We start from the raw sequence: 13,361 nt of genomic DNA, 5'->3' as shown, positions 1-13,361 counted from the left end.
GGTATACCGGGGTTGACGTGCTGTCAGTGGATTGAATCAAGGCATGTGAAGCGTCTGGGGTAAACCATGAAAAGCTGTGTAGGTATGTATATTTGCGTGTGTGGACGTATGTATATACATGTGTATGAGGGGGGGGGGGTTGGGCCATTTCTTTCGTCTGTTTCCTTGCGCTACCTCGCAAACGCGGGAGACAGCGACAAAGTATAATAAAAAAAAAAAAAAAAAATATATATATATATATATATATATATATATATATATATATTTTTAATTTTCCAAAAGAAGGAACAGAGAAGAGGTCCAGGTGAGGATAATCCCTCAAAGGCCCAGTCCTCTGTTCTTAACGCTACCTCGCTATCGCGGGAAATAGCGAATAGTATGAAAAAAAAAAAAATACATATATATATATATATATATATATATATATATATATACATATATATAAATATAAGTTAAACCAGGGTATTTGAAGCTCCAGGGTAAACCATGGAAAGGTCTGTTGACCCTGATTGTGAATACAGAGCCATGGTTTTGGTGCATTCCACATTACAGTTAGAGACTGGATGTGGCCTTTCCTCATCTGTTCCTGATGTTACCTCACAAATGCAGGAAGTGACTATCATGTACAAAAAAAAAAGAAAAAGAAAAAAGAAAAATACACATGTATCAACTGTGCCTGCTTGAGGTTAATCTGCAAGTAAACAGTTGCCTTTGGTGAGGCTTTATCAATGGACATACAGTCTCCTCAAAATACTTTTCAATGCAAGGGAGTCTATGATTCTAAGCAACTGGAAGTAATGCAGCTTTGGAGATGCAGGAGCTTCTGGAAAGTAGTCTTCATCTACACCAAGGCCCATTCTTGGAAATGAGTTCTAGGGTAAACATAAATACAGTATAAACAAATGAAATATACCTCTTTCTTTCATACTTACGATTTCTGAAGACAGAGACAGTGCCAGGAACAAGAAGAGTAGCCTCATTTACCCACATCCACTCATTAGCTGTCATGTATAATACACCAAAACCAAAGCCCCCTATTCAAAATCAGGCACCACAGATCTTTCTGTGGATTCCCAACTCTCCCTGCCTGAGGTGAAAAGTCACATTTGGCAAAGTGTATATCTGTTAGTTGATGAAAAAGAGTAGTCTAATCAAGAACTTATTACTTCAAAGGAGTCCATCCTATCTCTACTGCTGAGTGTAGTTTCACCTGCATGGAGGTTAAAACCATATATGAAAAGTCATCTCCACTGAAGTTGTCTCATTCAGCACTTTCTGTACCAAAAGAGTCCATCTCTGTCCCATCAAAAGCAACCCTGAAATTGCAAGGGCCCCATAAAAGGGTCCTAGGGTTGTATAATCAGTCAATCATATTTTCTTTCACATATGTTAGATATTTCCCAAGTGAGAGAGACCGTATCAAATACAGATGGCTGAGCCTTAAAGAAAAAAATCCTTGCTTGGCTCCTTCCACTGTTCCTTCTTTTGTAAAGTGATTAAGGAGGAGAGGATTTGTAGCTTTCAGCTCAATCTTTTCATAATTACTCTAGGACCTCTTTGTTTTAGGACAATGATGTTACCTAAGACCCTTTTCCCTGAGGTTCCTGAAACTCTAAGGCTGTATTACACAAAGTAACATGGAGAAAATGGATTTTTAAGTGAAAAGTTTTTTATCCCTCTCCTTCACATCTTTATCCAAAGTCTTTCTCTCTTCCAAATTTTTTCTCTATTTCCTAAGTTAATAAGGAACATGTTCTATCTTTTTTTTCCAATTCAGTTTTGAAATGTGTACTGATAATAAAGGCAACACAGTGAATACAAAAGTAATCGTAAAAAATAAAAAATTCCCTTTTATGCAGATTACATTGTAAAAGACACTAGAAACAACAAATAAAACTACCTTGATAAAGAAATGCATTAATCATATTAGTTTATCATTTTTGATAGGGCACCATTTATCACTTCCATTATCCAGTAACGCTGCTGTCAACCTTTACATACCTGCTGGTCTTTTCAACTGTCATGTCAACTAGATCATTACTGTATCAAGGAAATTGTAGAAATACAGCTACATATTCTGATGTTCATTATCTACATAAATGACTATCAATAACAGCAAAAGTAAATAGTACATTGGTCCAACCTACAGCATCAGCTGGACTATCTGAGGCAGAGCTGGTATTATATTCATTTGATATCTGTATAGTTGTCAAAATTATATTCATCACAGCATATTAAAGGAGAAAAATAGAAAAGCAAACAGAAATAAGCCAGACACTTGCATCTCGTATGGGAGACACCTCACCATACTGTTGTCTGATGCTAATAAGTGCTTGTTGTGCCACCTAATGAGAGAAAAGACATCTACTATGATTTCACCTACTGGGAATGATAGAAAACATATCTGGAAACCCATATGAGTGATCCTGGGATAATAATTTTCTAAATGCAAGTGACTATGGTTAACTTGGGATAATACATTTTTGCATAAAGACTAAGCCCAAGCATACTTGGGAAATAAGGGAAGTGGTTAATGAAACTATATTCTTTTTCATCAACTGATGATAACACAGTCCCACCAAAGGTGACTTTTCAAACACAGTGTAACCTCAATAAGACAGAGTCTGGTAACGCCTATATATATCTATGTTATATCTATAACTACCCCAGGACCTCTTTCTAAAGGCTCCTGCAGCCCATGGCTGCATTACTTCCAATAGCAGGGAACTATGGACTGCTTTGGTGCGATAAGTTCTTTGATGAGACTGAATTCCCAACAACCCAACCACTTTGCAGTGTAACCTTAAGCAGGCAGTCCAGTAATACTTCACCTATATATACACTGATATTCATAATTATCCCAGGCTCTTATTCAAAGAGAGTTCTGGTTTTCCTTAGAACATCTATCCAGATGCTCCTGCACTATTTCCAGTGAAAAATGTGGATTCCACTGAAGTGATTAATTCTTTGACAAGCCTGTACACATAGTGATACAGTCTTGCCAGAGTTAAGTTGGAGTCCTTGGGGTGAGAAGGTCCTCAATATTATTGCACTCTTTCTGTCCACTGATGATGATACAGTCTAAATGAATGTGACACCTCACTCATAATATTGCCAATAGCTGGTTTTTCATATTCATTCATAGTTTCCCAAATGCAGAAGTAGAGCCACGAACAGAAGAAGAATGGCATCATCTGCTCACATTCACTTTCTTGCTGGTGTCCCCTCATCTTATATGCTCTGGTTCAGCCCACTGATAACATATCACTACATTTCAATTTGCTCTCTCACTCTATACATATTTACATACTTAATCGCCGTTTCCCATGTTAGCGAGGTAGCACCAGGAACAGATGAAGAAAAGCCACATTCACTCACATCCATTTTCTAGCTGTCATGTTGTGTAATGCATATAGGGGAGAAAGAATGCTTCCCACGTATTCCCTGCGTGTCGTAGAAGGTGACTAAAAGGGAAGGGAGTGGGGGGCTGGAAATCCTCCCCCTCTTGTTTTTTTCCCCAAAGAAGGAACAGAGAAGGGGGCCAGATGAGGATATTCCCTCAAAGGCCCAGTCCTCTGTTCTTAACGCTACCTCACCAACACAGGAAATGGCGAATAAAATGAAAAGAAAAGAAATATATGTATATATATATATATATATACATATTTTCTTTTTCTTTTTCTTTCAAACTATTCGCCATTTCCCGCATTAGCGAGGTAGCGTTAAGAACAGAGGACTGGGCCTTGAGGGAATACCCTCACCTGGCCCAATTCTCTGTTCCTTCTTTTGGAAAACTAAAAAAAAAACGAGAGGGGAGGTTTCCAGCCAGCCGCTCCCTCCCCTTTTAGTCGCCTTCTACGACACGCAGGGAATACGTGGGAAGTATTCTTTCTCCCCTATCCCCAGGGATATCAATAAACGCCCACATACAAACATATACATACCTATACATCTCAACATATACTTACACAGACATACACATATGTACACATGTACATATTCATACTTGCTGCCTTCATCCATTGCTGTCACCATAACGCCATACACGAAATAGCACCCGCACCCCAAACCCCCTTCCAAAAGAAGGAAGAGAGAAGTGGCCAAGTGAGGATATTCCCTTTAAGCTCAGTCCTCTGTTCTTAACGTTACCTCACTAATGCAGGAAATGGTGAATATGTATGAAAGAAAGATATATGTGTATGTGTCTGTGTGTGTGTATATATAAATGTACATGTTCTATCCCTGAGGACAGAGAAAGAATACTTCCCATGTATTCCCTGTGTGTTATAGAAGGTGACTAGAAGGGGTGGGAGTGAGAGGCTGGAAATCCTCCCCTCCTGTTTTTACTTTTTCAAAAGAAGGGGCCAAGGGAGGATTTTCCCCCACTAAGGCTCAGCATCTGTTCTTGACACTACCTCGCTAATGCAGGAAATGGTAAATAAGTAGTGCGAGGTAGTGTGAAGAACAGATGAAGAAAGGCAACATCTACTCATATCCATTCTCTAGCTGTCATGTGTAATGCACCGAAACCACAGCACCCTATTCACAACTTAGCCCTACACATCTTTTCATGCTTTACCCTGGAAGTTTCACATGCTCCGGTTCAGTCCACTGACAGTACGTCAATATATATGTGTGTGTGTGTGTGTGCGTATATATATATATATAAAATGGAAGTGTGTCAAACATATCAATGGGTATATTTAATCATGCTTTATGGTTTCATATAAGTTTATCAATATATGGTGAACATGGAGGTGGTCATGATGTAGGTCAGGATATTTGTAATGGCAAGAATTGGCTGTTTAAGGCCATATAATCTAAAAAGTATCATGTACCATCCAGGTGAGTGGTGGAGCTCAGCTAACACACCGTGATCACAGCACTACATATTCTATACATATGTACATGCAACGCATTAGTGCTGACACCAACACCAATTCTGATCCTTAGTTGAAGTCCTCCAAACATAATGTCTCACCGGTTGTGAAATGGAGCGGAGAATACTTAAATTTCCGAGTGGATCAAAATAGGTGCTCTTGTCAAACAAGTCATCCCTTAAAATTGTACAATGAACCTTGCCTTGAGGAGGCAAAAGCAAGGGTCTATAATTTAAGGAGCTATTCATTATTAATGCTTTAAATATATGAATGACTGAAGTGTGTCTTCACTCCGTAAACACAACACTGGTAAGACATAAGGTACTTCATTTACAAAAAACTTCTTTAATATAAAATGCACAGGTCTGATTACTGAAAATGGCTTGGAAATTTACAGGGATCTGAACATGCCATCTATTATCAGTATGAAAAGTACAAAATATTTAAAAACAGGCAATCAATATAATGTTTATAAACATATTACAAAGTATAGCACTCTAAACACGGAAACAATGTACTTGTGAGAACAATTTGTAACACTGCTTTACATGTGACAAGACACAGGAAAATCATTCCTACACTCGACTTCAGTAACAGGAAATTTTACTTCCCATTGAGGTGAGCTGAGGTTGTATGACCACCTGGCCTAATCATGATGGATTTGTACCACAGTCACTGGAGCTAAGCATTGGCAGACACACAACAGCTACCAGTCTGTACAAAGAAAATGTTGCCCTATACCTTCTTCTGTATCATTAGCCTGATCACTGATATAACAACTGAACTAGTCCCTCTACTAGTATTTCCTTAGAACTCCTCACTGCTAATAGCTTGAGTTTCATTATGAAAAAAAGCGCTGAAAATTTTAAGTATCCAACAATTAGCACCGGAATTTCAACCAACCAGTCACCTCTATCTATCTGTAAGGGTCATCTCGCTAGACTCCATGAGCCAAAACTGGTGCTGGCAAATATTGGCCTACTAGAATTCATAACTAACCGAAAGTGTGGCAGTCTTGCAGTTATTACAAATACTGTACATAACAAAGCAAGCAATAAGGTTCTAGTAATATCAAAACATCTGCTTTGCTGTGATATCAAAATCTTATATATATATATTATATATGTTTATATATATATCATTTTAGACTATGTATGGTCATAAATCACTGCAAATTAGAGATTAATTAACAATCTACTGCCATAAAAGGTATAGTACAATCCAAAAGCAGGCTTGGCTACAGCATTCTTAGCTAAGCTAAAATTGTTTAATCAGGACAGCTTAGAGTATATAACTAGGCTAGGAACATGGTTTCAATGCAGAAGCATCACCAGTTTCTTCAATAATTTAATATCATATACAACAGTCAACTGCATATTCCTTTACAAGGTAAGAGACACAAGTCCAAAGAAGTTTATCAGCATATTATACTGAAGTCATGCACACCTGATTCTAATAGTATGGATTCCTATTCAGCTTTTCTACAAAATCAGTTTTACTGTGCATCTGAAGCTAGGTCCAATGCGTTCATTATAAATTCAAAGCATTCGATACAAGTTGTTAAGAGAAGATTTCCTGGATTTTCTAGAATGAACAGTATATTAGTTTCAATACTGCCTTACAACTTTTGTACTTAGGAGCACATACATTTTGTTAACATGGCTATTTTAAGCTAAAACCTATACTGCGTTTGTCCTTAATGTTCATTTTTGAATGGTTATCTTTGTAATTTCTTTGTCAACATTAACTGCAGTCTGCCTTTGTCATATTTACAAAACAATCGCCTGTACAGAATTGGACTAAAGATGTCCAAAATCTTGACAAAACATAAAGAGGGGTATGGATTATGACCATACCCTTTTTTGACAGTATATTGGGCACACATGCTTAAGCACATTTCGCCAATTACACAATGTATATATCAAATGTTTTGGAGGACACTGAGGAGACTATAACTTGCAAACTGCAGATAAAAGCTTACTCTTGATTTGTGATTTGAACATTTATGTGTACAAGGGGTTATATTTCTATGGCACAATTATGATGATCTTGTCAAATAAGATGTTCATTTGTGATTAAAGCTACAGCATGAAAAAATTTTACAATTATTATTTGTTTAAATATGATAAAACATTGCTCAAGAAAAACATCAACTTGAATGCAAATCATCATAAACAGATGATCACTGTGTGTTGATTTATGGGGCTAAAATAAAAATTATAACCCAATCACAAGGCTATAATACTAAAGCAGCTTCAAACTGAGGTAATACAACATATTTATCACAACTAACCACAATATACTAAATGGAGTAACAGTTAAAGCTAGTTTGGATTTCCTTTAATGTGCTGCAACTAATCAGTAGTAACAGTTCAAATGACACAATGTACTACCATAATGAGAATGAAAGAATAACATTAAATCAGTATTAATATATAATTCATCAAACTGAGAACTCTATCACAAGCTGTGGATGAAAATCCTCTTCATAAGTTAATGGAAATGGTAATTATATTACTAACATCAATCTAGACCACTAATTTATCAACAATTAAGTTAATTCTGTACACTAAGAGGAAGTTTACAAACAAATTAAAAATTTGTATGTCTACGAACTAAAGGTACACAAAATTTTCTTTTGATCTTTTAAAATGAGAGCTGATGAGGTAAACAATGTATGATTAATACATTAAAAATGACACTGGTCATACAAGTGACAACTAAGTTATCACAATGCCTGTGAACTTAGTAGCTGGCTACTGGTATTATTAACATATGCCTATGTAACTGCCTGGTCACACAACCATACATAACTGCTGCTGCTGAGATGAAGTACAAACATTCCTGCTGTCAGTAAATTCTTGGGCACTGGAGCCACTACATGGTCTTCTATCCAGTTCCTGAAGACCCTGAGGTGGTCAAAGCCTCAGAGTTAACAGCAACTTCTGTTGGCTCTGGTTTTGATCCCCAAGCAGGTCTTGGTTCATACTGTTCTGTGGTGATACGGACCTCATCGCTATGGGTGGAGTCTGACGACTGTGTTGTCAGCTCACTGTCCTCACTATCAGAATCAAAGCTACCATTTTCCATAGCAGCTAGTGGAGCCCTTTGAGGAGGTTCATTCAAAGAACACAAATCTGACTGCTGTAAAGTGGAAGTGAGTAGAGGAATGGAAGGTAATGAACCTTGAATGCTACTACTGCTTATGGACAAACTGAGACCTGTGTCCTCCTGACTGGTACTGTCCACTGAGGAGCTCAGTAATGAATCTCTGTCACCCTCAGGATGTGAGGTGCTTGGGCTTGGTGAAAGACTGCCACTTCCCTTCCCACAAACACCCTCATCAAGAAAGCCACTATCAGTTAAGTCACTAGAACTAAGAGAATCAGAATCCTTTTCATTCTTTTGACTCTCTGGGAGGTTGCTTTTATATAAAGTTGTGCTACTTTGTGTTACCAACTTTTGTCGCTGGGACTCTAACGAAGTGGTACTGATGTTGACAGCATCTATAAAGACATCATCACTATCACCATCTGATTTTAATCTGACAACATGACCGGATAATTGATGTGGCCGGATCTGATCTTCTGGAAGACCAACTGATTTGCATGTTACAGATTTACTTAGCTCACACTTTGCTTCTTTATCACCAGATTTTTCCACGACTAACGGACATGAATTTTCATCTATGCTGAAGCCTCTTTCTACCCTAATTGGAGATGAAATAACAATCTTTGGCCCTGATGAAGCACTTGTATTGGTGAAACTGGTGGCAATACTAGTAACTTTCTCTTGGTCAGCGGGCAAGCTACAAGGACCAGTTGGTTCAGCCACCCGAGTAACAGTGAAGCGGCCACCAATACTGAACCTATTAGGCCGCACAGTTGTCTGCTTTTGTGGCTGACTAAGATCTCCTGCGGACATACTTCTTCCTGACTGAGAGACTGGAACTGAAGTGCACATAACTGTAGTTTGGCTTGTGCTTGTAATTAATTCTGGTGAACTTTTAGCCGATTCTTGTACTCTGAAAACTCTGAACCGATTCTTTAAAGGACTGGGTACTGGACTGGGAGATGGACTAGCACTTGGACTGGGAGAAGGACTTGGAAGTGGACTTGGTGCTGGACTTGTATACTTTTGCTTCTCTTCTTCTCGGTATGGTCCTTCAATTTTTTCTACAACTGGTGTCTTAGTGGGTGTAGTCTCACAAGTGAGTGATATTTTTCTTATAGCTCCACTGACACATGACCCTTCTTTAGTTGATTCTGCCTGACTAATATCTTGGCTATCTACTTTAACCTGATCTTCTGTTGCTCGCAAATGGCTTCGAGTCAAGTTACGCTGGCAGTATTCCTTTATTTCCTTCTGAAGTGCAGAATGCTGTTCAGCTAATTCCATTGCTGGTTCAGTTCTAGGGTCAGAGTCTATGTCCATTTGGATGATGGTTGAATTAAGACGTAGTGAGTGTGCTAAAGCCATGAGCCCTGCCACACGTATTGGATTCTCCCTTAAGTCAATATGCTGAATAACTGTGTTATCAGCTGTGTATTCAGCAAGGGCAACAGCTCCCTCATCAGCTATTCGGGCAGCCTGAAGACCCAATCGAAGTAAGGCATGATTTCTCAACAGAGACTCCTTTAGACGCAACACTCCTTCACTGGTTAGGTTATTACGTCCTAGATTTAAAGTTTCTAGGGCTCTTGTTGCTGCAAGCATGCCAGCTAGGTGAGCTGCTGACTGCTGGGTGAGATGATTATTCCAGAGTATCAGAGAGTTGAGACCTTTACAACTAACCTTCTCATTGGAACCACTACTTAATGTCTGTTGCTGCTGCAATTGTTGCTCAGTTATACCTTCACACACATGACAACATCCAGCATCTTGAACATTGTTGTTCCGAAGGTCAAGAAGACGTAGCGTACTATTTGCACGGACTAAGTTTCCAAGCTGTATGCAATCATTCACACCAAGTCTATTTTCTGCTAAATACAATTCAGCTAAAGTATCATTTTGCCTAAGTGCAGCAGTCAACATGATGAGTGGTCTACCAGTCAAATTACAATTCTCTAGGTGAAGTGTGTGCAGTCGAGCTCCAAGTCGCAGTGCTCTTCCAAGTATAGGCATGTTGGTTTCATTCAAATTTGTACTGCGAGCATCTAAATACTCAACAGATGGAGTTCTCTTCAACATTCGTGAACAAGCCTGCCAACCACGAAAGCCAATTTTTCCATTACAAGAAATGTTCAACTGAGTTGCAGAATCATAAAATTCTATCATATCAAACAGAGGTATAGCAGTATCATCATCTAAACAACAACCTTCCAAATCTAAGATTTTGAACTGTACTCTTCTGAAAATTTCTTCCAAACCTTCACACTGACTTCCTTCTAACCTTTGTCCCCGAAGACTTAGGCATTCCACACGTCCTCCAACAGCCAATGGCAGAGCCTTAATTTGCTGGAGCACTGCAGGAAGTGGCTGCGTACGATGCCGCTCACATGATGACCTGTAGGCTGCTGCTATTTCTTCCACTGTAACTCCAGCCATTTGCTGCCATGGGTTAACTGGTTCCAAGTAGCTGGATATGAGATGGGTTTCATCTTCAGGAAATGAAACTCGTCGACCTCGACATCCCTGAGATCTGAGTATTTTCCGGGCTGTCCCAGAAGCAGAAGGAACTGGGGTGGAAGGAGCAGAAAGTGGCTGACTTTTCAAACCTTGTTCATCACCACTAGTCAATAACTTATTCTGTTCTCTATCACATCCATGGTACTCTATCTGTCTTGTAGAGGCAAAAATCACTTTACCTTCATCAAACTGATTCTCTTTTTCTGTCTTTATAGTTTCTTCATCATTCTCAAGTATTCTAACATCTTTAAATAAATCTTCAGTTACTTCTTCTCCTACTGTTATGTTATCTGTTTTTTCATCACTTTCAACACAAACACTTGAATATATATTTATACTACTAGACTTCACTGTACTACATTCAAAATTGACATCCATGTTCACTTTCATAACATCTGGTTCTGGTGTGCCCAGTGTGTGGATCTCTTTCTCACTACAATCTGTAATATCAGCAACTGCATTCTCAAGTTCATCAACAACTAAGTTAACAGTTTTTATCTTTGAACCAACAAGAAAAGATTCCCCCTTTTCCACAAAAGTTTCTTTATCTGAAATTTCACTTACAACTATGTCCTTAAAATTACAAGTATCATCACGTGAAGAACATTCATTCTTTAATGATAAAATATTGCCTTCAGAATCTCTTCTGTCATTACTATAATCTTTAACAGCTTGTTCAGGAGCACCTAAACTGAAATGAGAAGAGCCTGTAAGTACATGGATGAGTTCACTTTTACCCTCACACTCAGCAGTGAGACGTTCACCTTGAACATCTTTAAATGCATGTTTTAACTCATTACCAACACCTTCTACATCTACAAAGGTTGATTCTACTTCATCAGCAGCACTTATATGTACAAAACCCTCTGGCTTTTTTGTTTTCTGCCCATCTTTAAGTTCTCCAGCACCTACAGCAGGTTCATTCACTCCTCCATCGGTAAGTTTTTCTTTTTTCACACTTAAATCTACTTCATTTTCTTTTATTTCTTTTATTCCCCCCTGACAAGCATATTCTTCTCCAACTATTCTCTGTGTCACCTCTGTTGGACTTTCACTGTGCACCTCTTGGGTATCTTCTTTTGTGTCCACTGAGGCACCATACAGATGCTTTTGGTCTTCCAGTGGATCATCACTAGGAGCTCCAGCCCTGCTAGTACTGCTCATAATGCTCCCAATTTTGCATAAGTTCAATGCAACGCAACTGTTTACTACACTTAATAAGGTCAAGATGATTCTGTACGTGGCAGTATTTTCTTAGCTCAGTTATATTTAAGGGATCACAGTGGTGAACATGATCAGAATAATGAGCAAATTCACGTTGATGGGCAAGTTCATGTAAATACACAGAGTCATAAAGATCCCTAACTTTTGACATGTGCCTTTCTTGATATAATGTAAAACTCCTGGTATTAGATAAACTCGTAGTTCTCATGACAGAGAGTAAGAATCTCCTTGTACAATATTCATGGGTCAACTGCCTAAGCTCATTCACTGACCAAATCATAGAACCAACAATAAAATAAAGATTTAAACTCTTCTACAGACAATTTCTTAAAATATTTAATAACTACTTAACTACTCAACACTAAAATTAAACTGTAAATGATCAGGAGACTTGCGTGTTACTTGAGGATATGTGGGAAGCGGCGGCGCACAATCTCGACAGCACAATTATTTTGCTGCAAATTCAAGTTACTGCATTCACGGATAATCTGAAAAGAAAAATACGCATATGTTAAATATGTTGTAACAAAAAAAATTTTGTTATGCAAGTTTTTCTTGTGCAGAACAAAATGTTGACAGGTATACAAGTTAGCCTAAATGTAAGACAAAGTCAGATCAAATGCATAATTCAACCATGATAAACAAAGAATACACATGCACGTACAATAAAAGTATAGAAATGAAGTGCAGATAATGTATGTGTATTTTCTTATTTAGATACAATATAAAAAGGTTGGTTGAGCCAAAGAGACTATCAAGTTCCTATGATAAGAACCATCTGAAAAATCTTTCCTCCTCCTTCTGGTGCTGAAGATAATTCTAAGACAACATTCACTTTCAGTATGTATACAAGCCTAGAGTCTACAGTGTATAAGTGTAGTTAAAAAATAAAAACACCACCGAGGAAGGAATGATAAAATAAAAAAGGAATGGTTGATTAATGAAGGAATATTTAATGGTGGGATGAGCATCAAGAAATAAGCTGGCTGCTGACTGCAGCAAAGAACCACAACACATGTGATTCCCAGGGAACTGTAAACTCCAAATAATTACTGGGGGTAAGCTGACAACATCAACTTGTGTCAGTTACTTTCTGGCCCAGGGTGGCCCCATCTATAAGCACTGGCTGCAGACATCTTTGTCATTCACAAAGGGTGGATGAAGGTTGTTGCTTACTCATCAAATCAAGAAGGTGCAGGCTGAAGCCTGACGTGTGCACTCCCAGGGAATACATGTTTGTGAGACAGACCATGAAACAACAGTTTTTTTTTCACATTATTCCTAATGTCTAAAGAAATCTTTTCTCTTAATAATAAAATATGTCAGCATACAAATGACAAAATTCATTCGTTTGTGTTCACTGCTACCCCATCTTTCACCCTACCCATACTAAGTGCAGGCATTTCAGTATGTCTGAAAGAAATATCAAAAATACTCAGGAATGTGAAGGAAATGAGGATATAACGACTGAAATTAAATCTGAGGTGCCTGGAGGTATAACACTGTTTAGAAACTCGTTGTTATGGGAAAAGAAAGTCAACCAGGAAATACATTACAATGGAAGAAAAATGCTGGACATTTTAAACGTATGCAAGCCCTTGTTAGTATTTCAATCAGAAAACCCCAGGG

The 13,361-nt window shown here is 38.2% G+C and overlaps 1 protein-coding gene across 4 annotated transcripts in view; it reads right to left on the bottom strand.

Annotated features, from left to right (window-relative positions):
- Nucleotides 1–1,483: 1,483 nt before the first annotated feature.
- Nucleotides 1,484–13,361, bottom strand: part of LOC139761087 (uncharacterized) — a 30,326-nt gene continuing 18,448 nt past the window's right edge. For all 4 annotated transcript variants that reach the window (XM_071684939.1, XM_071684941.1, XM_071684943.1 and 1 more), the window contains exon 3: nt 1,484–12,220. In XM_071684939.1, the coding sequence (XP_071541040.1) occupies nt 7,770–11,672 (3,903 nt within the window). In that variant the 5' untranslated portion in view covers nt 11,673–12,220 and the 3' untranslated portion in view covers nt 1,484–7,769. The remainder of the gene's footprint in view (nt 12,221–13,361) is intronic.

This window comes from Panulirus ornatus, chromosome 39, assembly GCF_036320965.1.
Source record: "Panulirus ornatus isolate Po-2019 chromosome 39, ASM3632096v1, whole genome shotgun sequence".
NCBI lineage: Eukaryota > Metazoa > Arthropoda > Malacostraca > Decapoda > Palinuridae > Panulirus > Panulirus ornatus.
The sequence above is the reverse complement of the archived record's forward strand: the minus strand, read 5'-3'. Positions and strand labels throughout refer to the sequence as shown.